We start from the raw sequence: 24224 nt of genomic DNA on the forward strand, positions 1-24224 counted from the left end.
TGTACATTGTGCCGTCTAAGAGTGTATCTGTGAGATACTTGTCAAAATAACGATTTTTTTCAGGGTTTAGTTATCTTTTGTGTTTACATTAAAGCATAAAATATAAAAAGAGATTAGTTATAGATATACAAAACTAAACATGCTTCAATTTGTGTTTAGAATGCATCTGCTTGAAAATTGATATATTAAGTATACCGTAGATAATTTGATACATTAAACTTTTAGGTTCAACTGTTCTTTACATTTCAGCTTGTTTGTGTAAGTGCCTACACTTATGTTTGACATTTGTAGCAAATTGTAGCCTTGCATTCCAACCGTCGTGTGCAAGAATTACTGGAAATGGTCGGCTCAAATTTACACATCCGAAACAATAATTTTGCCACCTCATCCCCGAACTTGATGGCAGTGGACACGCTAGTTGTGACTGGCCTAATTGCCGCTTCGCTTTTCACGGCCAACAGCTCGGCGGTCTTGGGGCATGGAGCTTGGGGTTTGGGGCAACACGTTAATGGCCAGGCGTACGCATAAAATCAACAATTACATGGCACAAAGCAGACCACAAGTTCTGTGGCAGGCAGCCGCACCGACTTGCCTGCCAACTTGCCACATCATGACAGGCTTATGGCCAACGGAGCGACGCTAATTTTCTACGGGGGGATATTGGGGCAGGAGGAGTTGTTTGGTGGGGCAGGAACAGAGGTTGAAGAGAAGGGAAGGAGGGTGGTGGCACCACTTAGTGTAGAAAACGCACTGCTGGCTACTGATTGGCCACACAGAGATGCCAACGTGATAGGTTGGGCTAGCAACTCCAGGTTGAAGTAAAGTATCTCTTACTTAAACACTGCGAAAATTAAGCTTCCTTTTGCATTGTTTACAAATCTCCACGAAAACTCAGAACACAGACTTGGAAAATAATGATAAAGCAGAACTTAAGTAGCTAGTCATAATTGAATGTAAGCCTGCACTTCTAAATTAAGTTATAGGATTATGACAGCCCTAAGAAAGTGAAAATTGGGCATTATAAGTAACTTCTATAGAAATCATAAATGGATTTTCTAAATTCAAATAAAGTGGTATCAAAAGAAGAGAAAGAAAAAAACGTCTTAAAAGGAAATCACTATATATACCCTTTTCAATTCATAAAAGATATTGCAACACAATGGATATTCTATGGAATATAAACCACCCTGTTTGGAGGCAGCTTCTTGAGCCACCCCCATGTCATTTGTGCCACCCACTTAACCACTGGGAAAAGGTGGCTCTCAGTGGGTCCGGGGCAAACAAACTATCAAAGTTAACGTCAACTTGAGCTGAAAACTTTTGGCCAAGCTTTGGCATTGTTTTATAATCAACTTGCACATAATTTATATGCACGAAAGTTGGCCAAAGCCACAGTCGTTTGTCGGTTTGTCTGATAAAAGGCAACCACAATGAGCAAAGGTTAACCAAGACACACAGAAGCGGCAAGAGACACACACATATTCCAATGCTACATGCCACATGCCACACACCACACACATACCCACGCATTGTGTTGTAAAACTAATCTCAACAAATTATCTTTCTAGCATTCAGACTTTTGTGCACTGCCTACTTTGGGGGGGTGGGGGGTGGGTATTTGTCCGAGAAAGTCGCAGAGAAAATTTTTTAACTTTTCACAGACAGCGGGGAAAGTTTTCGGTGCAGAAAGTTGATGCGATTATGATTTTCAATTTTCAGCAGTCAACGCCGAAAAGCGAGAATGGACATCATAAAGTCCTGCCGACGTCTGTGATGGCGAAGTGGAAATGTGGAAAAGAAGGGAAACGAGGAAAATGTGGAAATGCCCAGCCGAACAAACACAACCACAGGACAGATGAACGAGAGAGAAAGCAGGGGGAGCTACACAAAATGTGATAGATGGATAATGTCCTGGCGGGCAGCCTTATGCGAGGGGCAAGTGTGAGGGAAGTGCTCCGCTTGCGGCCACCGACAATAAATTGAGTTTCGCCCATCCAAGACCAAGACCAAGTCCAGGTCCAAAAGCGGCAGCTGTTCCACTCCCAAACTTCCGAACAGTAGCTGCAAATCCCCAGCTCAGTTATAACATTTATCGTTGTGCAAACTGCCAGCAGCAGCAGCAGCCGTAGAAGTTGTCCGTTCCAAGGGATAAGGATGCACACAATGTCAGAGGAAAGTCCACCCATGTGGATACACTGCAAGAAATTCAAAAGCTCTAGTTCCAGAAGTTAAACAAGGTATATAAATTCGATGTAGAAATGATTTAATTAACATAAAACGTTCTAGTAATATTACATATAGCAAACATTTGTAAACTAGAGTAACTAAAAAGTAACAAATTTGTTTTCAGTGTCTGTGCTTTGGTGTTCAAATAAAAGGCGTCACTGCACAGTGGTTGAAAGAGAGGGGGAAGGAAATGAAAAGGACAAATATAAACGTAATGAAAATGGAATTCTAAGCACAGTGGAATGCTCTCTTTGCACAATCATAAATAAATAAATAATCTATTTGAATAACAATAATTGGTCATATCATTTGTAAAATGTATTACATTACTACACACAAAACAATTCATTTTGAAATATTTTTTAAGAAAACCAACCAATGATTTGTTTCATCAGCGTGCATTTAATTTTTTGTATTTATTATAAATTAAATTTATGTGATCTGTTTACTCCACCGTGCTTGTTCACACATTTTGTATGTCTATTCCGGTTTTACGAATCGACTTAAAAAAAAACCATTTTGTTCACATATTTCATTTGATTTATACCAAAACTGCACGCTTTATATTCTCATTTTTTCATCTTTTTTTTCTTCGTTGTTGTTGTTGCTGTCTGTGTCGAGTATCCCATTTTGTAGCTACGAAAAAATCACATCTCGTGCGGCTCGTTTATTTTTCATTCCTGTTCAAATTATATTGTTGGCCAACAAAAGCAGCCAGCCTGTTGGCACACTCGTTGATTTCAGTTTCAGTCCTGTTTTGTTTGACTGACAGCGACACCAGCCACATACCAGCAGACCCATCCCCAGGTCCCCTGAATCCGACCCAAGGGAACCCATCCAGGGACCATCCCATCATCCCAGCATCCGAGCATCCCAGCAATCGAGCATCAACATTAACGCGCTCCGTTGCCGCTCACCCATAATCCTTTCAATTTTTAAATCATTTTTTATGCCGACCTTTTCCCGTTTGCCTTTTTTGCGACCCTTTTATGCAGTCGTGCCTCGACTGCCGCGACCCTTGCCGCAAATATTTATGAAATGAAATGAATACGCTCGCATTCCCGGCGCTACTCTGATTGATGCCCACTGATGATGGCCAATGAGGAGCGGGTGAGATGGGTACGCCGGACAGGGCAGTATGGATGGCCGGTCACTTTGGAATCACTTTGGAGGAGCTTAACCAATCGACCGGCATCGTCTAACGACAATGACATGTTTATCCAGGCGGCATTCCAAGCCGATCATTTACACCTTTGCATCCCCATTCGCAATTTCATCAATTACAGCATTTAATCAACTCGTTAAGCCAGCTCCAGCGAGCACAAGGCTCTCAGTGCGCCACCTGTCGATAACGGTAAGGGGAGCAGGACACTGAGCGAAAAAGTTGATGTTGAAAAAAAAATATATATAAATAATTTGTATGGTGCTTCATAACTAAAAGCTAGTTATAAGGAGTTAGATATCAGCTTATGCATAAACACTTAAATATATATATATATATATATATATATATACTATATTTTATATTATATATTATATTTCTAAGCTTAAATTTGTTAAATTAAATATAAATATAAACTTATAGATTAAAATGATTAATAAATAAAAGCTTTTTTCCATGAAATCTGTCTACTGATAGAGCCAGCGAATCTTGACAATAAATAGATTGTATTTTACAAATCATACTTTGTTATATACGAATTATATATTATTATATATAATTTCTATATATAATTATTATATATAATTATTATATAAATTTCTCTCACTGCAGCAGCCTGCAGAGAAGTGGGGGGTGGCTTTTTGGGGCGTAGTCCGAGTCTGTGAGGTAATTACGAAAATGAAATCAGTCCGAGGTAAGCTGCATAATGCAGGCGCCCGAGGGCGGTGGGCCTGCAAAATTGAATGACCAGTTGATCGGCCTTGGGGGTGATGGTACTCCTGGTTGGATGTGGAAATTGCGGTGGGCTGCCTGAGGGGCGTGGTCGGGCAATTGTTTTCCGACCCCCTTCAGTGGTATGTAGTAGCCACTGGCCACATGTACCCTGCTCCTCGAATGAGGCGGAAAAGTTTCGGGCACATTCTGTGTTTGACAAAATTTGATTGCATATTTGGTTTCTCGGTCGATTTTACCAAGGGTAGGAAGTTGGGAATGCTTAATTAGATTGCAATGACATTTGCTCGAATAAATGAGAAAATGGTATATTGCATGAGTGAGGTAATCTACGTAAGAGCTTGTTATTGCATATTATCTTTTCTTTAACACACATGAAAAAGTTGTTTATTGCAATTATGTTAATGCTTAATTATCGAATATTTTCGCTATTGTTTCGTATCAACCCAAAAATTCCATTGCCTACAGAAAAATGTTGAAAGGAATGTTGAAGTACAAAGAATTTAACAAATATTCATTATTTTACAATTTAATCGTAATATAAATGTATATGCAATACGTTCTACTGGCATTTTCCACTTTCTGATCGCTGTAATTACTGAAAAAGTCATAATGGAAATACAAATAAAATGCAAAGCCACTTTCACTCGGTGTGCTCATATGAAAAAAAAAAAAAAAATTAAAATTTGTATGTGCAACTGTGCGTATGCGCAATGTGCCGTCGGCAAGCGAAACGAGATGAATGTAATTATTAAAAATTGAGTCCTTATCGGCAGCACACTTGAAAAATTCAATTAAATTCTTCATACCTTCGGAAAACGAAATTAATCAAAGTTACTGCACACAAAGATTCATATTTCAGTTGAAACGGGAGTGGCAGAAAAATCTATCAAGTGTTTGATTCCTTTCATGCTCCACTTGACATTGTTTTTCACCATTTTCTACCCAGCCAAAACTCAATATCCGCTGAATTAAATCAAAGACTAGAAGGACGAAGAGTTTTTGTGCGCGATAAAAAAAGAAAATCGTTTGGGGCAAATAAAAATCAAATTTAAAGCTCTGAGAAGCCCCTCGGAAACCCGTGACTTTCACCTCGGAAAGCAGGCCGAAATAAGTCTGGTAGGGATTGGATTGTTTGGCCACCCCCCGCAGTCCCACCCACATACAACTAAATGTCGCAATTTTACGAGTCAATATAAAGGTGCCTGGGGAGTCATTTACAGGCGCACAGCGGTTTGCCTTCGCTCGGTTTTCTCTTTGGCAATAAAACATCTCACAAAGGACACGGGTCACAGGACACGCGGAAAGCGCGGCACGTGGAAATGCCTTTGCCGCAAGGAAAACGAAAGAAAACACGTGTTCGACGTCCTGGCCGCGGGTGAAGCCAAATATGATGGCAATTTTTATGCCTTTTTGTTGAAATATTTCCACCAATGAGGCATAAAACCAGAAGCCAAAACGGAACTTTCCTCGAGCCCCACAAATGATTTACGACCACGGTCTTGAGTTTACGACAAATTTACGAGAACATTGCAATTTGGCTATTATTAATTTAGTACACTGAAGCAGTCAGGAAATGAAGAAGAATACCTTCAGCTTCGTTTTTAAACATTTCAAAGAAGCTTTTTAATCACAAAAACGGTGACACTTTAGCTTAATAGTTACTCCTTTTTATTTTATGCACACAAGCTAATACTTAGTATTTTAAATTAGTTTTTTTTTTAATTATTATGGCAAGTTGGAGTTAATTTATTTATATGACACATACAACATTTACCATCTTCGCGTAAATTTGATTGATAAGTGAGCCGAGTTTTTGGTGGCGCGTGCTGTGCAACCATGGCAATTTCCGTGAACTATAATGTCGCCATTTCGTATGGTAATCCTGGGAATTGTTCCTAAAATAAATAACATATATTATTATGAATATTCATTAGGATAAAGTTTATATATATGACACTTACGAGCATATCCAAATTCGACGAAGGAAATGAGCGCCAGTAGCGCAAACAAAATCGAAAAGCACTTCATCGCTGCGACAATTGAGACGATTCAATGACTGCGTTCGCTCAATTGCAGTGCGATTTATACAGTTGTATCTCTTCATCTCGGCGGTGAATAACACGGGAGTAACAGAAAATACCCTAGAATATTTTATAAATCTTTCGGTTTTCCATAAGCCCCCGCTCTTGATAACCTATCACACTCAACTGAGCATTTGGCTCGGAGGCAGTGCAGCTCAAAAGCTTTAGCTAAACCAGCTTATTATTTAATAAATATACTAAGTTATAGTTTTAATATGAGTGATATGACGTAGGGGGAATATTTCAGATATTTTGTATATTTTTTTTAGTTGTATAATAATCATAAATAATATGAAGTGCTTGACAAACTACACTAAGCATTTGTTAAAGCTTCCTTTTAAAATACTTTATATAATTTATGCAACTGATTTATATTATGAAGATGCTAATATTTATTGTGTAATTTTATTTTAATTGTAAAAATAATTTTCAGTGCATGTTAGTATTCAATTATTACCGAATACCGCAAATATTAATAAAGTTCAATGGAAGTAAGTATGTAAACTTGTATATTGCGTAAACAAAATTTTTTTGCCCGACCCATAAATAATGCTTTGATAAAAAGAAATGTAAAGGAAAAATTAAAATTTTTAATATTTAATAAAAAGGCATCATATGTATAATAATCGTAATAAACGAGTTTTTTTGATTTTATAATTTTTTTTTATTAGTTTTGATTACTTAACAGCTTTTATATCATTTTACTTTTAAATAATAAATGCCTGCCTCTAATAATCTTAAAAATCAGTTATAGAATTAATTTTCTGCAGAAAACTAAAACATAATCCAATAAATAAACCAATAAGATTATATAAACAATTACATGAAATAATTATACCAAAGAAATTTACCCATTTGAAATTTATTAATGAATTTAATGCCAGAAAATTGAAAAATGCGAGGTATTTTATGTACTAAACACAGTATAATTTCCTTAATCTCCACCCCCGCTGATGCTGCAGCCCACACAATCCTTATTGTGAAGGTAAGTGCCACCTGGCAGACGACCACTGTAGCCATCCGGATACCGGGTGCCACCGCGTCCTCCGCCGCCAGCGCCAGTTCGCCGGATTGGACCATCGAGAGCTCCTGGATATGCGCCAGGGGAATTGATATAGACCGTTCCCTGGCCCGGCCTACCCGTCCTGTAGGATTGGCCACCGACGACCACGTTTTCCGCCACCGGAGGACTGCAATCCTGGCATACTCCGCCGATAATCACATTTCCGGCTGCGGAGTAATAAAATAATAAGCGAAATTGTGGCATTGAAAGGGTCCCATCTGATTCTTACCCTTGGCCTGGGAAGCCAGGACGACGACAATTGCAAAGGACAGAATCAGGCACTTCATTCTCAATCTGGGTGCAAGACGAATCTGCTCGAGACACAGGGAATCTGAGAGCTTTTAAGCATTCCCATTCGCTTTGTTATGGAAACCAGATTGCAGTGTGGGCACAACCAAAGACACTAGAATAACAAATAGAATAATAAAAATAATAATTTTATTAATAAATAATAAAAATAATAATATTTCATAATAATATTTCATAAAAAATAATAATACGTAGTAGAAAATAAAAATTAATAAAATAAATAAAAATATGAAAACAGTTCGTTGCAAAAGTCATATCGTCAGGCACGAAGTGCGGACACAAGCACTCAACAATCATTGCCTTATTAATTTTTCTCACGCCGCAAGCTGAATACCCTAATGACAAGTATTCTAATATAAAGTCATTTTCGAAATTTATTTTGTGATGTACATAGATTCGTCTATTACTATTTCTAAGCTTTATTTAAATAATAATAACGTTGAGGCAATGCAAAACAAGAATTTTTCGCATGGTGCCAATTGATAAAAAATAATACAGATTTAAAGTCAACGAACTTCTAAGGTGAAGGGCATATTTTGTCAAATTTACAATACATGAGCATACGTGTGCACACATACAGTTGTATGCTATCACTGTATGCGTAGAAAAGAGCTGTTTGCTGTAGCGCTCTCCGCTCTTTCTCTCTCGAACAAAAACTCAAGAGAGCCTGGAGCCACCTCTAGAGCCACGGCCAAAAAATCGCGTGCCAAAAATTTGTATGGCCGTTACGCATCTTGTTATTCTAGTGTCTTTGGCACAACCAAGGGTGGATAGGTGCGGGATTCGCCCCAGAAACCAGTTCAAGTTACAGATAACTCTTGGCAGGGGTTTTCCAAAAGCCACCCAATCACCAAAGCTCATACTTTGTTTATTGCTAGGTAATAATCAAACGAAAGCTTATCTGTAAAATATAGAGTATGCAAAAAGCAGAAGATTGTTTTGATTTTTACATTCTAGCGCATTTTTATCATGTTTGTGATAAAATATACAGATTTTCATGCAATCAATAATTTAATATGTTCTTTCATCATTATATTGTTTTTTCTTGACAATTCTTTCAGATTGTATAAATATAAGAATATCCCCATGGCATATGTATAATTTGTTCGACTATTTTTACTATATTTCTTAATTATATTTATATATTTTTATAAAACTTAAAATATGATATTTCTTTAGTACTGCAGATTTTACCAATGATTTCAACGATTTGCCTGAAATTACAGATATCTTTTAAATTTTTTTGAAATTTGAAAAATTGCGGTTAATGTATATTTATAACAATATTTAAATATAAGCTAAGTAAACAATAATTTTTTAGAAAGTTTGAGTAAATTGTTTCCATTACCTCTTATCTATCTTCAAAAATAAGAAAGATTATTTCTGTATTAATTTTTTAAAAAATCAGTAATTTGATGTTTAGCTCAAGCAAATTTTTATTTGCTTGAGCAATAATTTATATAAAATACTTATAATTTATATAAATACGTAATTTTACCTTCTTTGAAGACTGCGTCTTAAGTCTGCCAATTAAATGCTTGTGTTTTTCCAAATACATCGCTTATCACTGATTCGTGGCTCTCTAATCCGACGCTCGACTATATAAGACCGGATCACACCAGTCGAGATCATCAGTTGAATCCAATCAACCAGTGCACTCAGTATCCAAAACCGGAGAAACTCATCCATAATCAATATGAAATTCTTCTCAGTCGTCACTGTTTTCGTGCTCGGTCTGCTGGCTGTGGCCAACGGTTAGTAAAACTAAAATAATTGAAATTGCGTACTTAAATAATTAACTAATAAATTATTATTTTCCAGCTGTTCCACTGTCGCCCGATCCAGGCAATGTGCTCATCAACGACGACTACATACGGTGCACTTTCCACCGTGGCAAGTAGGATGTTTCTACACAAGGATACGAAAAAGTTGATCGTTTGTCCGGTGTGTTCAGCTTATAAAACCGGATCTATTAATTGAAAATCAATATGAGATTTGCAGTCATCACTGTCTTTGTGCTTGGTGTTCTGGGTTTGGCCAATGGTGTGTATTAAGTAGATTAATTAGTTGATTCCTTAAGTAAGCAATCATCTTATTTTACAGCTGTTCCGCTGTCACCCGATCCTGGAGATGTTATCATCAATGGCGACTGTGTAAATTGCAATGTTCGCGGTGGCAAATAGAAAATATACAGCCCAAGGATTAATACAAAATCATTATTTAACTTTGTAATAAAAATTTAATAAAATAAAACCTAGATTGTAGTTGTATTAAATTTGCAATCATTCAAAAAAATTCTGGATTATAGATCGCTACACCATAAGTTTAAACAATCTTCGTTTTAAAATAAAAATGAAATCTTAGTGTCTCAATAATTTATTGACTTTATCCGCGTATATTGCAACCGAAATTTTTTTGCCCGACCCATAAATAATGCTTTGATAAAAAGAAATGTAAAGGAAAAATTAAAATTTTTAATATTTAAAAAAAAGGCATCATATGTATAATAATCGTAATAAACGAGTTTTTTTGATTTTATATTTTTTTTTTATTAGTTTTGATTACTTAACAGCTTTTATATCATTTTACTTTTAAATAATAAATGCCTGTCTCTAATAAACTTAAAAATCAGTTATAAAATTAATTTTCTGCAGAAAACTAAAACATAATCCAATAAATAAACCAATAAGATTCTATAAACAATTAAATGAAATAATTATACCAAAGAAATTTACCCATTTGAAATTTATTAATGAATTTAATGCCAGAAAATTAAAAAATGCGAGGTATTTTATGTACTAAACACAGTATAATTTCCTTAATCTCCACCCCCGCTGATGCTGCAGCCCACACAATCCTTATTGTGAAGGTAAGTGCCACCTGGCAGACGACCACTGTAGCCATCCGGATACCGGGTGCCACCGCGTCCTCCGCCGCCAGCGCCAGTTCGCCGGATTGGACCATCGAGAGCTCCTGGATATGCGCCAGGGGAATTGATATAGACCGTTCCCTGGCCCGGCCTACCCGTCCTGTAGGATTGGCCACCGACGACCACGTTTTCCGCCACCGGAGGACTGCAATCCTGGCATACTCCGCCGATAATCACATTTCCGGCTGCGGAGTAATAAAATAATAAGCGAAATTGTGGCATTGAAAGGGTCCTATCTGATTCTTACCCCTGGCCTGGGAAGCCAGGACGACGACAATTGCAAAGGACAGAATCAGGCACTTCATTCTCAATCTGGGTGCAAGACGAATCTGCTCGAGACACAGGGAATCTGAGAGCTTTTAAGCATTCCCATTCGCTTTGTTATGGAAACCAGATTGCAGTGGGGGCACAACCAAGGGTGGATAGGTGCGGGATTCGCCCCAGAAACCAGTTCAAGTTACAGATAACTCTTGGCAGGGGTTTTCCAAAAGCCACCCAATCACCAAAGCTCATACTTTGTTTATTGCTAGGTAATAATCAATCGAAAGCTTATCTGTAAAATATAGAGTATGCAAAAAGCAGAAGATTGTTTTGATTTTTACATTCTAGCGCATATTTATCATGTTTGTGATAAAATATACAGATTTTCATGCAATCAATAATTTAATATGTTCTTTCATCATTATATTGTTTTTTCTTGACAATTCTTTCAGATGGTATAAATATAAGAATATCCTCATGGCATATGTATAATTTGTTCGACTATTTTTACTATATTTCTTATTTATATTTATATATTTTTATAAAACTTAAAAGATGATATTTCTTAAGTACTGCAGATTTTACCAATGATTTCAACGATTTGCCTGAAATTAGAGATATCTTTTAAATTTTTTGAAATTTGAAAAATTGCGGTTAATGTATATTTATAACAATATTTAAATATAAGCTAAGTAAACAATATTTTTTAGAAAGTTTGAGTAAATTGTTTCCATTACCTTTTATCTATCTTCAAAAAAAGAAAGATTTTTTTGTATTAATTTTTTAAAAAATCAGTAATTTGATGTTTAGCTCAAGCAAATAAAAAAAAACAATAATTTATATAAAATACTTATAAAAAAAAGTCTGAAATATACGTAATTTTACCTTCTTTGAAGACTGCGTCTTAAGTCTGCCAATTAAATGCTTGTGTTTTTCCAAATACATCGCTTATCACTGATTCGTGGCTCTCTAATCCGACGCTCGACTATATAAGACCGGATCACACCAGTCGAGATCATCAGTTGAATCCAATCAACCAGTGCACTCAGTATCCAAAACCGGAGAAACTCATCCATAATCAATATGAAATTCTTCTCAGTCGTCACTGTTTTCGTGCTCGGTCTGCTGGCTGTGGCCAACGGTTAGTAAAACTAAAATAATTGAAATTGCGTACTTAAATAATTAACTAATAAATTATTATTTTCCAGCTGTTCCACTGTCGCCCGATCCAGGCAATGTGATCATCAACGGCGACTGCAGACTGTGCAATGTCCACGGTGGCAAGTAGGATGTTTCTACACAAGGATACGAAAAAGGACACAGTCTACAAACTAAAACACAATAGCTGTTACCATGTTTACTGAAATTATACAAAGAACTTATCAAACAAATACATAAAAATAGAGGATTCTACTTCCTTTCTCACTAAACAAAACATGCCAAGTTTTATTTTTAGAATTTACGAACTAATCAAAACAAAAAGTATAAATATATATTTTCTACGAAAAATATATTGTCAGCTGCTATCAATCGCTCTCATCTTATATTGCACTTGATTCATTTCGAGATCCGACTATATGCTATATAAGATCGGGTTCCGTTAATCGAGAGCATCAGTTGTAGTTGATCGTTTGTCCGGTGTGTTCAGCTTATAAAACCGGATCTATTAATTGAAAATCAATATGAGATTTGCAGTCATCACTGTCTTTGTGCTTGGTGTTCTGGGTTTGGCCAATGGTGTGTATTAAGTAGATTAATTAGTTGATTCCTTAAGTAAGCAATCATCTTATTTTACAGCTGTTCCGCTGTCACCCGATCCTGGAGATGTTATCATCAATGGCGACTGTGTAAATTGCAATGTTCGCGGTGGCAAATAGAAAATATACAGCCCAAGGATTAATACAAAATCATTATTTAACTTTGTAATACAAATTTAATAAAATAAAACCTAGATTGTAGTTGTATTAAATTTGCAATCATTCAAAAAAATTCTGGATTATAGATCGCTACACCATAAGTTTAAACAATCTTCGTTTTAAAATAAAAATGAAATCTTAGTGTCTCAATAATTTATTGACTTTATCCGCGTATATTGCAACCGAAATTTTTTTGCCCGACCCATAAATAATGCTTTGATAAAAAGAAATGTAAAGGAAAAATTAAAATTTTTAATATTTAAAAAAAAGGCATCATATGTATAATAATCGTAACAAACGAGTTTTTTTGATTTTATATTTTTTTTTTATTAGTTTTGATTACTTAACAGCTTTTATATCATTTTACTTTTAAATAATAAATGCCTGTCTCTAATAAACTTAAAAATCAGTTATAAAATTAATTTTCTGCAGAAAACTAAAACATAATCCAATAAATAAACCAATAAGATTCTATAAACAATTAAATGAAATAATTATACCAAAGAAATTTACCCATTTGAAATTTATTAATGAATTTAATGCCAGAAAATTAAAAAATGCGAGGTATTTTATGTACTAAACACAGTATAATTTCCTTAATCTCCACCCCCGCTGATGCTGCAGCCCACACAATCCTTATTGTGAAGGTAAGTGCCACCTGGCAGACGACCACTGTAGCCATCCGGATACCGGGTGCCACCGCGTCCTCCGCCGCCAGCGCCAGTTCGCCGGATTGGACCATCGAGAGCTCCTGGATATGCGCCAGGGGAATTGATATAGACCGTTCCCTGGCCCGGCCTACCCGTCCTGTAGGATTGGCCACCGACGACCACGTTTTCCGCCACCGGAGGACTGCAATCCTGGCATACTCCGCCGATAATCACATTTCCGGCTGCGGAGTAATAAAATAATAAGCGAAATTGTGGCATTGAAAGGGTCCTATCTGATTCTTACCCCTGGCCTGGGAAGCCAGGACGACGACAATTGCAAAGGACAGAATCAGGCACTTCATTCTCAATCTGGGTGCAAGACGAATCTGCTCGAGACACAGGGAATCTGAGAGCTTTTAAGCATTCCCATTCGCTTTGTTATGGAAACCAGATTGCAGTGTGGGCACAACCAAAGACACTAGAATAACAAATAGAATAATAAAAATAATAATTTTATTAATAAATAATAAAAATAATAATATTTCATAATAATATTTCATAAAAAATAATAATACGTAGTAGAAAATAAAAATTAATAAAATAAATAAAAATATGAAAACAGTTCGTTGCAAAAGTCATATCGTCAGGCACGAAGTGCAGACACAAGCACTCAACAATCATTGCCTTATTAATTTTTCTCACGCCGCAAGCTGAATACCCTAATGACAAGTATTCTAATATAAAGTCATTTTCGAAATTTATTTTGTGATGTACATAGATTCGTCTATTACTATTTCTAAGCTTTATTTAAATAATAATAACGTTGAGGCAATGCAAAACAAGAATTTTTCGCATGGTGCCAATTGATAAAAAATAATATAGATTTAAAGTCAACGAACTTCTAAGGTGAAGGGCATATTTTGTCAAATTTACAATACATGAGCATACGTGTGCACACATACAGTTGTATGCTATCACTGTATGCGTAGAAAAGAGCTGTTTGCTGTAGCGCTCTCCGCTCTTTCTCTCTCGAACAAAAACTCAAGAGAGCCTGGAGCCACCTCTAGAGCCACGGCCAAAAAATCGCGTGCCAAAAATTTGTATGGCCGTTACGCATCTTGTTATTCTAGTGTCTTTGGCACAACCAAGGGTGGATAGGTGCGGGATTCGCCCCAGAAACCAGTTCAAGTTACAGATAACTCTTGGCAGGGGTTTTCCAAAAGCCACCCAATCACCAAAGCTCATACTTTGTTTATTGCTAGGTAATAATCAAACGAAAGCTTATCTGTAAAATATAGAGTATGCAAAAAGCAGAAGATTGTTTTGATTTTTACATTCTAGCGCATTTTTATCATGTTTGTGATAAAATATACAGATTTTCATGCAATCAATAATTTAATATGTTCTTTCATCATTATATTGTTTTTTCTTGACAATTCTTTCAGATTGTATAAATATAAGAATATCCCCATGGCATATGTATAATTTGTTCGACTATTTTTACTATATTTCTTAATTATATTTATATATTTTTATAAAACTTAAAATATGATATTTCTTTAGTACTGCAGATTTTACCAATGATTTCAACGATTTGCCTGAAATTACAGATATCTTTTAAATTTTTTTGAAATTTGAAAAATTGCGGTTAATGTATATTTATAACAATATTTAAATATAAGCTAAGTAAACAATATTTTTTAGAAAGTTTGAGTAAATTGTTTCCATTACCTTTTATCTATCTTCAAAAAAAGAAAGATTTTTGTAAAATCCCAAATAAGAAGACTTTACTCGTTGAGTTTTTGTAAGAAACTGCTTTTATTTGGAAATATCTTCGGTTTAAATAGGTGACATGAGAATCGCATCTTAAAGTAAATGGCCTACGCAGAGGCCTAAGTAAATAGTCCCCGCCTTATCGAGGTCCCACGCTCGGGCACATCTGCCTATCTTGAGCGGCGAGGACCTTATCTGTGGTCTCCCACTAAGGGACTATTTTAGGAGGCGGGGAACGATCTCAAGTGACTGACTCATGTGGTGTGCACATGTTTTTGAGCAATGCACCCATGTCGCCTTAGATAACAAAATCCTAAATATAATTTATCGCTCTCGATTCATTTACATAAGATATGAACGGAGCCCAAAATTGTAAGTCTTTAAATATATTCGTGTTCATGTGTGAACATTCTGCCAAAGGGCCAGCAAAGCTGAGATGTACATTAGTATATTAGTTGCATTTATAACAGTAGTGGACTGTATTTATTTGATATATGTTCATTTATTTTGCAACTAAGATTTCAATGGGCCTAGTTTTTCTGGCTTTTAATTTTATTGGATTACAATTATGGTTTATATTATTTTTAATTCAACAATTTGTACTCAATTAACTTATTTTAAACATTTTGCTTTTTCTATGTAGAAGTACATTTTCTATTAAACAACGATATAGTGGACTGTATATTTTTATTTGTTATATTATTTTATTGTTTATTTACTATTGATATTTATAGTACTGGCAACGGACCTGCAAAGGTTATTGCTTGCATTCTTTGTTGCACAGCACATTCCGTATGAAATATATTATTAATACTATCATTAGTATTAAGGCAATAATTAATCCAGCATGTCCGGAAATATGATGGAAATGTAAATCTTTCAATTTTTGATGGTTCTCTTTCATAAATTTAATTTCATTATTCAATCGTTCAAATTCCTCAGTATGATTTAATATTGATAGTTTCAGCGGATCCCAAATAATCTTCGGCACTTCACTAACTTCTCCTATATAAGGTGTTGATAATAATTCTTCACTTTCGGACTGAATGTTATGGTGGGCAACTAGAATTTTATCGTCGATTCTTGCCGTACAATATGGCGCAATGCTTAAAACTCCTTGCTGAGGCAAATCAAACAATTCAATTTGAGAGCCAGTACATTGCAGACGGACTTTTGAATTCGCAGGAACCTTACCTGAGAATATTTGTATTTAGCCTACCGTGATTAATATCAATCAACAGGCTTATAATGCCTGCTTGAATTTTTTCGCCTTCTTCAATCAATGAGTGTAGCTGTTTCGTAATCATAAAGAATTTTATTGATTCCTTATAAACATAATAATTTTCTTTAAGAACTTCTGTCATGTTCTCAATTCTTATTTGCATACTTCTAAAATTGGAGTTAACATCTTCTGTTGTTCTCTTTAATAGATTAGAAGTTGAATCAACCACAGATGTTTGTTTTTGAATTAGTTTATCAAGGTTGTTCTGGTTATCTAACAAATTCTTCATATTTTCTTCTAATTGCTCTCTATCATCTTCATCCATTATACCAAATAAAATATGATACAAGGAACCCATAAATTCGAAAGGAGCACGCTTGCTTCTAGATCTAGACTGCATCATAAACAATTTATTGTTTTCTTCAAGTTCCGATAACTGACTTTGCATATTATCTAAGACTAGACTACATTGCTCTTCAAAGCTATGAAGTCTTTCGCAAACTTTCCTCATACTTTGTATAAGCGCATTACCCTTTGTTAACATTTTAAAATATGGATCCATTTTATAATAGATAACCAAATTCCAAGAAGTACTCACAATCTCAACATCTCCTAGCGGGTCTAGATATATTGCTGAGGTTTTATTTATTTTGTCTATAGAATATCTTGGTGCTATATCTTTAGGTAATGCGCTAGAAACTTAACAACTTAACACAAACAACAACATTGCCATAATGATTCCGATCTTGGACATTCCCGATGTCGCTCTAGTTCGTCTTTTTTGGCTCTTGGTCAGCCTCATTTTTGTCAACAGACTTTATTCCTTCCAAGGGACAAATTTTAGTAATGGGTCTAGTGATATATCCTTCCTGCATCTTTACTTTAGCCACTCGGACCTTATCATCATTCCCCTTATGCACCTTTTCCACTTAACCCAGAAATCTTTCTTCATTTTTTGGATAAGTCTCCACCTATCCAAATTTCCGATTTTTTCATCTTCCATTGGTTCGACTATTTCTAAAGGTGGTCTTCCAATTAAAAAATGACCTGGTGTTAAAACTTCTTGTTGGTCCTTCTCACTAACTATAGTGTATAATGGCCTTGAATTTAAGCATGCTTCTATTTGACATAAAAGAGTTGACATTTCTTCGTAAGTCAAAATAGTGTCGCCGATTATACGCTTTAAATGGTATTTCATTGACTTAACTCCAGCTTCCCAAATACCTCCGAAGTGAGGTCCTGCCGGGGGAATAAAATGCCAATCAATCCTGTCCTTTTCAAGCTGCGCTGCAATCGTTATATTTTCTTGTATTGCATTAAATAACTCTTGATCTAATTTTCTTGCAGCTCCTACAAAATTTGTTCCGTTGTCTGAATAGATATTGGAACATTTTCCCCGTCTAGCAATAAATCTTCTGAGTGCTGCTAAAAATGCGTCTGAAGTTAGATCGCTTACCATTTCTAAGTGTATGGCTTTGGTGGCCATGCAAACGAATACAGCAACGTATCCTTTAAATGTTTTTTGGCCACGATTTTTTGAACATTTAACATAATAAGGACCTGCGTAATCTATTCCAGTATTAAGAAACGGGAATGTCATCGTCACTCTATATTTTGGCAAGTTACCCATTATTTGCTGAGCTGTATTTTGTTTATACCTTGCACACGTTACACATTCTCTTAAATACTTTTTCAACGAATTTTTCAACCCGAAAATCCAATACTTTCTTTGGATATAGTTTCGCATTAGGTTTATCCCTCCATGCAATGTTTCCTTATGAGCATTTTTTATTAATAAGCTTGTTAGGTGGCATTTTTCTAAAATGATTGGATGTTTAACATTAAATTCTGCATTGGAATTTTGCAATCTTCCTCCAACTCTTAGAACCCCATCCTTGTCCAAAAATGGATTCAATGACAATATTTTATTATTTGTCTTGATTTCCTTTTTGATTTTAAGGCACTTTATCTCTTGCCTAAACTGGTATTCTTGTTGTTTCTTAATAACAATTGTTTCCGCTATTCTTATCTCCTTTACTGAAATAATTGATGAATAGGCTTTATTTCTTGTTTTCATCTGCACGAATCTATTTATGTATGCTATTATACGTATAAGTTTTTCTATACTGGAATACCTTTCTATTAATTCGTAAATAGGATCATCTATTTTGTCATTTAATACCGTATTTATTAAGACAGGTTCTTCTACAGACTGCTGCCGAGGCCAAAGTTCTTTTGGGTCTGCTAGCCATTTCGGACCTTTCCACCAAAAATCACAGTTGATCAACTGGTTAGAATCCACTCCCCTGGATGCTAAATCTGCTGGATTATCCTCTGACTTAACATGATTCCATTCAGTATTTTTTAATTTCCGAATGTCATCCGTTCTTCTTTTTATAAATTTGATCTTACTTTGACCACTGTTAATCCATGCTAAGGTAATCGTGGAATCACTCCAAGCATAGATCTCCATTATATTGTCAATTGATCCTTTTAGTCTTTGGATTAATTCACTAAGCAGGTGAGCTGCACACAGCTCGAGTTTGGGAATTGTCTTCCTATTTTTTATAGGGTTGACTCTACTTTTGCTAGCTATTATATTAACATGAGGTCCTACTTTAGCATAGACTACTGCAGCATATGCTTTTTCGGAGGCGTCCGCAAATCCGTGAATCTGAATGACTGAAGAACTGTTTGAATTAATCCACCTTGGGATTCGAATATTCTCTAACAATAATAAATTTTCTTTATATTTTTCCCAATAATTTTTATCTTCTATGGATAATTCCTGATCCCATTCACTTTTATTTATCCAAAGTTTTTGAATAAAAAGTTTTCCTGAAACCGTGACTGGTGCCAACCATCCTAACGGATCAAATATTTTTGCTAGCGTTGATAACACAACGCGCTTATTTATATTTTTTGATTCATCATTACAATTTACGCTGAACTTAAATAAATCATTTTGAGGTTCCCATTTTAGTCCTAAAGTTTTAACACATTCATTTTCGATAATATTGAAAACCTTATTGTCCCCTGTGTCCTCCACAGTGGTTAATATTTTGGAATTGTTGGAAATCCATTTCCTTAAGTTGAATCCAACTTTCTGCAATTCATGGAGAATTAATGTTATTAATTTATTAGCTTCTTCTACCGAATCAGCTCCAGTCATTAGGTCATCCATATAGAAATCATTCCTAATTATTGCACTAATAACTTGGTTTTTACATTTATCTGCAATATCTACCAGAACCCTGGTAGCCAAATATGGTGCAGATGCAGTTCCGTAAGTGACTGTGGTTAATTTATATGTTTTAATTTTTTCTTTTGGAGAATTTCTCCATAAAATATATTGATATTTTTGATCATTATTATCTATTTTAATTTGTCGGTACATCTTTTCAATGTCTGCCGAAACAACAAATTCCCATTTTCTCCATTTAATAATAATGTCAAAAATATCTTTTTGAACTCGTGGCCCAACCCACATTATGTCGTTCAAACTTTTGTTATTCGTAGTTTTTGCTGAAGCATCAAAAACTACTCTCAATTTGGTCGTAAGGCTTGAATCTCTAATCACTGCCTGGTGCGGTAAAAAATATTTGCCTTCATCACTCACTTCAATCATGTGTCCTAAATCCATGTATTCATTCATGAATTTAGTGTAGTCAACCTTAAGTTTTTCATTTCTTTTTAGTTTTTTCTCCAGATTCATGTAACGAGCTATCGCTTGTTTCTTTGAATCTCCTAAGGTGACATCCTCCTTGAATGGAATTGACACAATGTATCGCCCATCTGAATCTTTTTTTGTCGTTTTGATAAATTTATTTTCACAGATTTCAGACTCGATATCATCTTTTTCTTCTTCTTCCACTTCCCAGTAGCGATCTAACTCTTTTATTTCTATTGTTGTGGCTACAATGGTTTCTTTTCCTTTGGATTTTTTACATCCAGAAACTATCCACCCGAAATCAGTTTTTTGCCCAAGGAGACCGTCTATTTTTATAACTCCATTTTGCAGAATGTGAGTATATACGTCTGCTCCAATGATTAGATCAATGCGACCCGGTTTATTAAAATCGGGGTCGGCTAATCTAAAGTTCTTCCATTTTTTCTGATCAACATTAATCGTGTTGACTGGAAGTGCCTTCATAAGTTTTGGGAGAATAATTGCTTCAATTTCTAAATTTTTCGGAGAATTTCTTATCGAAATAACCGCTTTGTGCTTGGAGATGCACGTTCCTGTGGAAGATACTCCACTTATTTCAGTATGAGACCGAAATTTTTTCAATTTTAGAATCTGTGCAGACTCTTCTGAAATAATTGTGCTTTGAGAGCCACTATCAATCAATGCTCTTAATTGTTCAAAGCCTCCATACCTCGACTTTACTTGAATCAAGGCCGTGGCCAACAAGGCTTGACCTGTTGTTCTACACGTATTCACTTTTTCTGGATTATGACCTGCAAAGTGAAGTAACGTGTGGTGAGGTTTACGACAAGTCGAACAAAGCTGCTCGCTTATACATTTTTTACCAAACGGATGCCTCAGACATCTTAGGCAAATCCCATTTTTTCTTACCCAGTCAGACCGTTCTGCTGGATTCATTATTTTAAATTTATGGCATTGAATTAAATAATGCCCTGGTAGTTTGCAATATGCACAATTGTCACTATAATTTTTATTCTTGTTATTATTAATCATTTTCTTTACAGGTTTTACTTCCTGTGAGAATGATGATATAGAATTGAGCCTTTGCTCTAAAAAGTCCATGACATCAGAAAGTGCCTGTATTTCTTTTGTCTTTTTAACATGGCTTTCATATAAATTGAGTGATTCTTTATTGAATTTCCGAAGAATTATGTGAGCGAAAATTGCATCCACATCTTCTGGTAATTGTGCCTTTAATTTTATAATATAAATTGACTCGTTAATCGTGTCAATAAATGTCTTTATTTGCTTATTGGATTCTAAATTTAAATTTGGCATATCCATAAGCCTATTCATATGATCTGAGAATATGTTTCTTTTATTCTCATATCGCTTGGTCAAAAACTCCCAAGTGGCTTCATAATTTTCTCCAGAGCCGAGCAGTAAATGAGTAACCACATTTCTGGCTTCTCCTTTTAATGCTGACTTTAGATAATTAAATTTGAGAGAAGGACTGAGATCCTCTCTCACATGTATGAGCTCTGTAAAGAGTTCATTAAAAAGATCCCATTCTTTGGAATCACCAAAGAAAGTGGGAATCTGTATTTTAGGCAGGGTTGGTAACTCCTCCGCCTTAACAACCGTCGACATTTCAGCTTTATTTATTGTGCCACTGAGTCGACTATTAATGGCTGTAATAATATTTTGTTTGTCAAATTCAAGTTCGCTAATTTCTTCTTCGAATAGCGAGCTCTCAAAATGACTATTCACCTGTTCAATCAGGTTATCTATTTTATGCCATAAAAATTCAATTTTATTTTTCCTTATTTTAAGGAAATCTGGACTACTGTCTATTTGTTTAGACGTATCTTCTAGATATACTCGAAATTGGCCAACATTATTTCGAAATGCCTGCTCTACTTTTAAAGCGTTGTTTTGTGCTATACCCTCTTTTTCAGGGTGACCACACATTTCAAGGTTTAATGTAGGGGGAGGGTTTGATTTAGGGACAGTGTTTGATTTAGGGAAAGTGTTTTCTACCGACTCGCCCTTAATTTTTTCATTTTTATTTTCAATTTTTTCTAACACCATCATTATTAAATCATACTGCTTCGCGTTAAAATATTCATGATCGACAACGCCGATCTTTAACAAATTGCTATGATTAGCAATGAAACATTTTTGAAGCTCATTTAATTTTAGAATTTCTACATCTGTTAATGTTGGTTTTACTTCCAACTTTCTAATTTCCAAAATAATTTCGGACTGCTTCTTAAGGAATTGAATAGTCTTTTCTGACATCATTTTAAAAATTTTTTGTAATTTCTTAATATATATAGTACGTGTATATGTATTTTATATGTATTTATATATATATGTGTGTTTGGATAAACAGAAAATTCTTGTTTTGACTTAGCTGATGTCGTTGTTGTTGCTGCTGCTGTTGCTGCTGTTGTTGCTGCTGTTGCTACTGCTGTTGCTGCTTCTGCTGCTGCTGTTGTTGCTGCTTCTGCTGCTGGTAGAGGCTCCTTTGAATTTGACTTCCTTCTCTTCTTTAAGGCTCCGTCGATGTTTAAAGATGATTTTTTTTTTTTTATTTGGCACGTTTTATTATTTTTGTAGTCCAGTCAGATTTTTTGTTTTTTAGCCATTTATTTCGGCATTTATGCTCTTTTGGCATATACACTGCACTCTATTTATGAGCTGATTTAATGCTATTAGAGCATTTATAAGGCACTGTTTTCAGGCACTTTTTATTTAATTTATGCTCTTATGGCATATACACTGCACTCTATTTATGAGCTGATTTAATGCTATTAGAGCATTTATAAGGCACTTTTGTTATGCACTTTTTAATTTCACAATTGCTGATGTATGGCCTCAAGCACGCCTTACCACAATTTATAATGGTACACAAAGCAACCTTTAGCTATAGACTATAAGGTGCTTGTTTTAAAACATAAAAGATTCTTTTGTATCTTTTTGCTTTTTATATTTATACTCTGTTCCTTACCTTTGGTAGGGGGAAACAAGAGTCACTTATTTTTGCTACCTTTAGCTGTAAGATGCTTAAAGGAGCTGGCCTTTCTCTGAGTTCCTTACCTTTGGTAGGGGGAAACTGCAGAGTCGATTAAAGGCTCGATTGACCAAATGTAAAATCCCAAATAAGAAGACTTTACTCGTTGAGTTTTTGTAAGAAACTGCTTTTATTTGGAAATATCTTCGGTTTAAATAGGTGACATGAGAATCGCATCTTAAAGTAAATGGCCTACGCAGAGGCCTAAGTAAATAGTCCCCGCCTTATCGAGGTCCCACGCTCGGGCACATCTGCCTATCTTGAGCGGCGAGGACCTTATCTGTGGTCTCCCACTAAGGGACTATTTTAGGAGGCGGGGAACGATCTCAAGTGACTGACTCATGTGGTGTGCACATGTTTTTGAGCAATGCACCCATGTCGCCTTAGATAACAAAATCCTAAATATAATTTATCGCTCTCGATTCATTTACATAAGATATGAACGGAGCCCAAAATTGTAAGTCTTTAAATATATTCGTGTTCATGTGTGAACAATTTTTTTGTATTAATTTTTTAAAAAATCAGTAATTTGATGTTTAGCTCAAGCAAATAAAAAAAAACAATAATTTATATAAAATACTTATAAAAAAAAGTCTGAAATATACGTAATTTTACCTTCTTTGAAGACTGCGTCTTAAGTCTGCCAATTAAATGCTTGTGTTTTTCCAAATACATCGCTTATCACTGATTCGTGGCTCTCTAATCCGACGCTCGACTATATAAGACCGGATCACACCAGTCGAGATCATCAGTTGAATCCAATCAACCAGTGCACTCAGTATCCAAAACCGGAGAAACTCATCCATAATCAATATGAAATTCTTCTCAGTCGTCACTGTTTTCGTGCTCGGTCTGCTGGCTGTGGCCAACGGTTAGTAAAACTAAAATAATTGAAATTGCGTACTTAAATAATTAACTAATAAATTATTATTTTCCAGCTGTTCCACTGTCGCCCGATCCAGGCAATGTGATCATCAACGGCGACTGCAGACTGTGCAATGTCCACGGTGGCAAGTAGGATGTTTCTACACAAGGATACGAAAAAGGACACAGTCTACAAACTAAAACACAATAGCTGTTACCATGTTTACTGAAATTATACAAAGAACTTATCAAACAAATACATAAAAATAGAGGATTCTACTTCCTTTCTCACTAAACAAAACATGCCA

The 24224-nt window shown here is 35.3% G+C and overlaps 9 protein-coding genes across 9 annotated transcripts; 5 read left to right on the forward strand and 4 right to left on the reverse strand.

The window, feature by feature from the left end:
* Positions 1-5764: 5764 nt before the first annotated feature.
* On the reverse strand, positions 5765-6373 carry LOC117136925. Its single transcript, XM_033298061.1, has 2 exons — positions 6085-6373; positions 5765-6018 (listed from the first exon to the last, which is right to left on the reverse strand). The coding sequence occupies exons 1-2, from the start codon at positions 6149-6151 to the stop codon at positions 5894-5896; spliced, it is 192 nt and encodes a 63-aa protein (XP_033153952.1). The 5' UTR covers positions 6152-6373; the 3' UTR covers positions 5765-5893.
* A 736-nt stretch (positions 6374-7109) lies between these two features.
* LOC117136754 (immune-induced peptide 23) lies at positions 7110-7594 on the reverse strand. Its single transcript, XM_033297789.1, has 2 exons — positions 7497-7594; positions 7110-7434 (listed from the first exon to the last, which is right to left on the reverse strand). Exons 1-2 carry the CDS (start codon positions 7552-7554, stop codon positions 7139-7141), a joined length of 354 nt encoding a protein of 117 aa, XP_033153680.1. The 5' UTR covers positions 7555-7594; the 3' UTR covers positions 7110-7138.
* A 1601-nt stretch (positions 7595-9195) lies between these two features.
* LOC117135916 (immune-induced peptide 1-like) lies at positions 9196-9500 on the forward strand. The gene is made up of 2 exons (XM_033296484.1): positions 9196-9330; positions 9398-9500. The coding sequence occupies exons 1-2, from the start codon at positions 9273-9275 to the stop codon at positions 9475-9477; spliced, it is 138 nt and encodes a 45-aa protein (XP_033152375.1). The 5' UTR covers positions 9196-9272; the 3' UTR covers positions 9478-9500.
* On the forward strand, positions 9473-9840 carry LOC117135920 (immune-induced peptide 1-like). Its single transcript, XM_033296487.1, has 2 exons — positions 9473-9619; positions 9680-9840. The coding sequence occupies exons 1-2, from the start codon at positions 9565-9567 to the stop codon at positions 9757-9759; spliced, it is 135 nt and encodes a 44-aa protein (XP_033152378.1). The 5' UTR covers positions 9473-9564; the 3' UTR covers positions 9760-9840.
* Positions 9841-10306: 466 nt separating this feature from the next.
* LOC117135913 (immune-induced peptide 23) lies at positions 10307-10837 on the reverse strand. Its single transcript, XM_033296481.1, has 2 exons — positions 10753-10837; positions 10307-10690 (listed from the first exon to the last, which is right to left on the reverse strand). The coding sequence occupies exons 1-2, from the start codon at positions 10808-10810 to the stop codon at positions 10395-10397; spliced, it is 354 nt and encodes a 117-aa protein (XP_033152372.1). The 5' UTR covers positions 10811-10837; the 3' UTR covers positions 10307-10394.
* A 939-nt stretch (positions 10838-11776) lies between these two features.
* Positions 11777-12201, forward strand: LOC117135914 (immune-induced peptide 1). Its single transcript, XM_033296482.1, has 2 exons — positions 11777-11907; positions 11975-12201. Exons 1-2 carry the CDS (start codon positions 11850-11852, stop codon positions 12052-12054), a joined length of 138 nt encoding a protein of 45 aa, XP_033152373.1. The 5' UTR covers positions 11777-11849; the 3' UTR covers positions 12055-12201.
* On the forward strand, positions 12044-12724 carry LOC117135919 (immune-induced peptide 1-like). The gene is made up of 3 exons (XM_033296486.1): positions 12044-12082; positions 12390-12503; positions 12564-12724. The coding sequence occupies exons 2-3, from the start codon at positions 12449-12451 to the stop codon at positions 12641-12643; spliced, it is 135 nt and encodes a 44-aa protein (XP_033152377.1). The 5' UTR covers positions 12044-12082; positions 12390-12448; the 3' UTR covers positions 12644-12724.
* A 466-nt stretch (positions 12725-13190) lies between these two features.
* On the reverse strand, positions 13191-13745 carry LOC117135912 (immune-induced peptide 23). Its single transcript, XM_033296479.1, has 2 exons — positions 13637-13745; positions 13191-13574 (listed from the first exon to the last, which is right to left on the reverse strand). The coding sequence occupies exons 1-2, from the start codon at positions 13692-13694 to the stop codon at positions 13279-13281; spliced, it is 354 nt and encodes a 117-aa protein (XP_033152370.1). The 5' UTR covers positions 13695-13745; the 3' UTR covers positions 13191-13278.
* A 10047-nt stretch (positions 13746-23792) lies between these two features.
* Positions 23793-24217, forward strand: LOC117135915 (immune-induced peptide 1). Its single transcript, XM_033296483.1, has 2 exons — positions 23793-23923; positions 23991-24217. Exons 1-2 carry the CDS (start codon positions 23866-23868, stop codon positions 24068-24070), a joined length of 138 nt encoding a protein of 45 aa, XP_033152374.1. The 5' UTR covers positions 23793-23865; the 3' UTR covers positions 24071-24217.
* Positions 24218-24224: the final 7 nt, after the last annotated feature.

This window comes from Drosophila mauritiana, chromosome 2R (genome assembly GCF_004382145.1).
Source record: "Drosophila mauritiana strain mau12 chromosome 2R, ASM438214v1, whole genome shotgun sequence".
NCBI lineage: Eukaryota > Metazoa > Arthropoda > Insecta > Diptera > Drosophilidae > Drosophila > Drosophila mauritiana.

Bases quoted from the DNA above. Each gene is read 5' to 3' on its own strand.
- LOC117135914 (XM_033296482.1), top strand. From the start codon at position 11,850: ATGAAATTCTTCTCAGTCGTCACTGTTTTCGTGCTCGGTCTGCTGGCT. The intron at 11,908-11,974 runs GTTAGTAAAACT...ATTATTTTCCAG, and splicing joins TCTGCTGGCTGTGGCCAACG to CTGTTCCACTGTCGCCCGAT.
- LOC117136925 (XM_033298061.1), bottom strand. From the start codon at position 6,151: ATGAAGTGCTTTTCGATTTTGTTTGCGCTACTGGCGCTCATTTCCTTC. The intron at 6,019-6,084 runs GTAAGTGTCATA...TATTTATTTTAG, and splicing joins CGTCGAATTTGGATATGCTC to GAACAATTCCCAGGATTACC.
- LOC117135919 (XM_033296486.1), top strand. From the start codon at position 12,449: ATGAGATTTGCAGTCATCACTGTCTTTGTGCTTGGTGTTCTGGGTTTG. The intron at 12,504-12,563 runs GTGTGTATTAAG...CTTATTTTACAG, and splicing joins TGTTCTGGGTTTGGCCAATG to CTGTTCCGCTGTCACCCGAT.
- LOC117136754 (XM_033297789.1), bottom strand. From the start codon at position 7,554: ATGAAGTGCCTGATTCTGTCCTTTGCAATTGTCGTCGTCCTGGCTTCC. The intron at 7,435-7,496 runs GTAAGAATCAGA...ATTACTCCGCAG, and splicing joins CCTGGCTTCCCAGGCCAAGG to CCGGAAATGTGATTATCGGC.
- LOC117135915 (XM_033296483.1), top strand. From the start codon at position 23,866: ATGAAATTCTTCTCAGTCGTCACTGTTTTCGTGCTCGGTCTGCTGGCT. The intron at 23,924-23,990 runs GTTAGTAAAACT...ATTATTTTCCAG, and splicing joins TCTGCTGGCTGTGGCCAACG to CTGTTCCACTGTCGCCCGAT.
- LOC117135916 (XM_033296484.1), top strand. From the start codon at position 9,273: ATGAAATTCTTCTCAGTCGTCACTGTTTTCGTGCTCGGTCTGCTGGCT. The intron at 9,331-9,397 runs GTTAGTAAAACT...ATTATTTTCCAG, and splicing joins TCTGCTGGCTGTGGCCAACG to CTGTTCCACTGTCGCCCGAT.
- LOC117135912 (XM_033296479.1), bottom strand. From the start codon at position 13,694: ATGAAGTGCCTGATTCTGTCCTTTGCAATTGTCGTCGTCCTGGCTTCC. The intron at 13,575-13,636 runs GTAAGAATCAGA...ATTACTCCGCAG, and splicing joins CCTGGCTTCCCAGGCCAGGG to CCGGAAATGTGATTATCGGC.
- LOC117135920 (XM_033296487.1), top strand. From the start codon at position 9,565: ATGAGATTTGCAGTCATCACTGTCTTTGTGCTTGGTGTTCTGGGTTTG. The intron at 9,620-9,679 runs GTGTGTATTAAG...CTTATTTTACAG, and splicing joins TGTTCTGGGTTTGGCCAATG to CTGTTCCGCTGTCACCCGAT.
- LOC117135913 (XM_033296481.1), bottom strand. From the start codon at position 10,810: ATGAAGTGCCTGATTCTGTCCTTTGCAATTGTCGTCGTCCTGGCTTCC. The intron at 10,691-10,752 runs GTAAGAATCAGA...ATTACTCCGCAG, and splicing joins CCTGGCTTCCCAGGCCAGGG to CCGGAAATGTGATTATCGGC.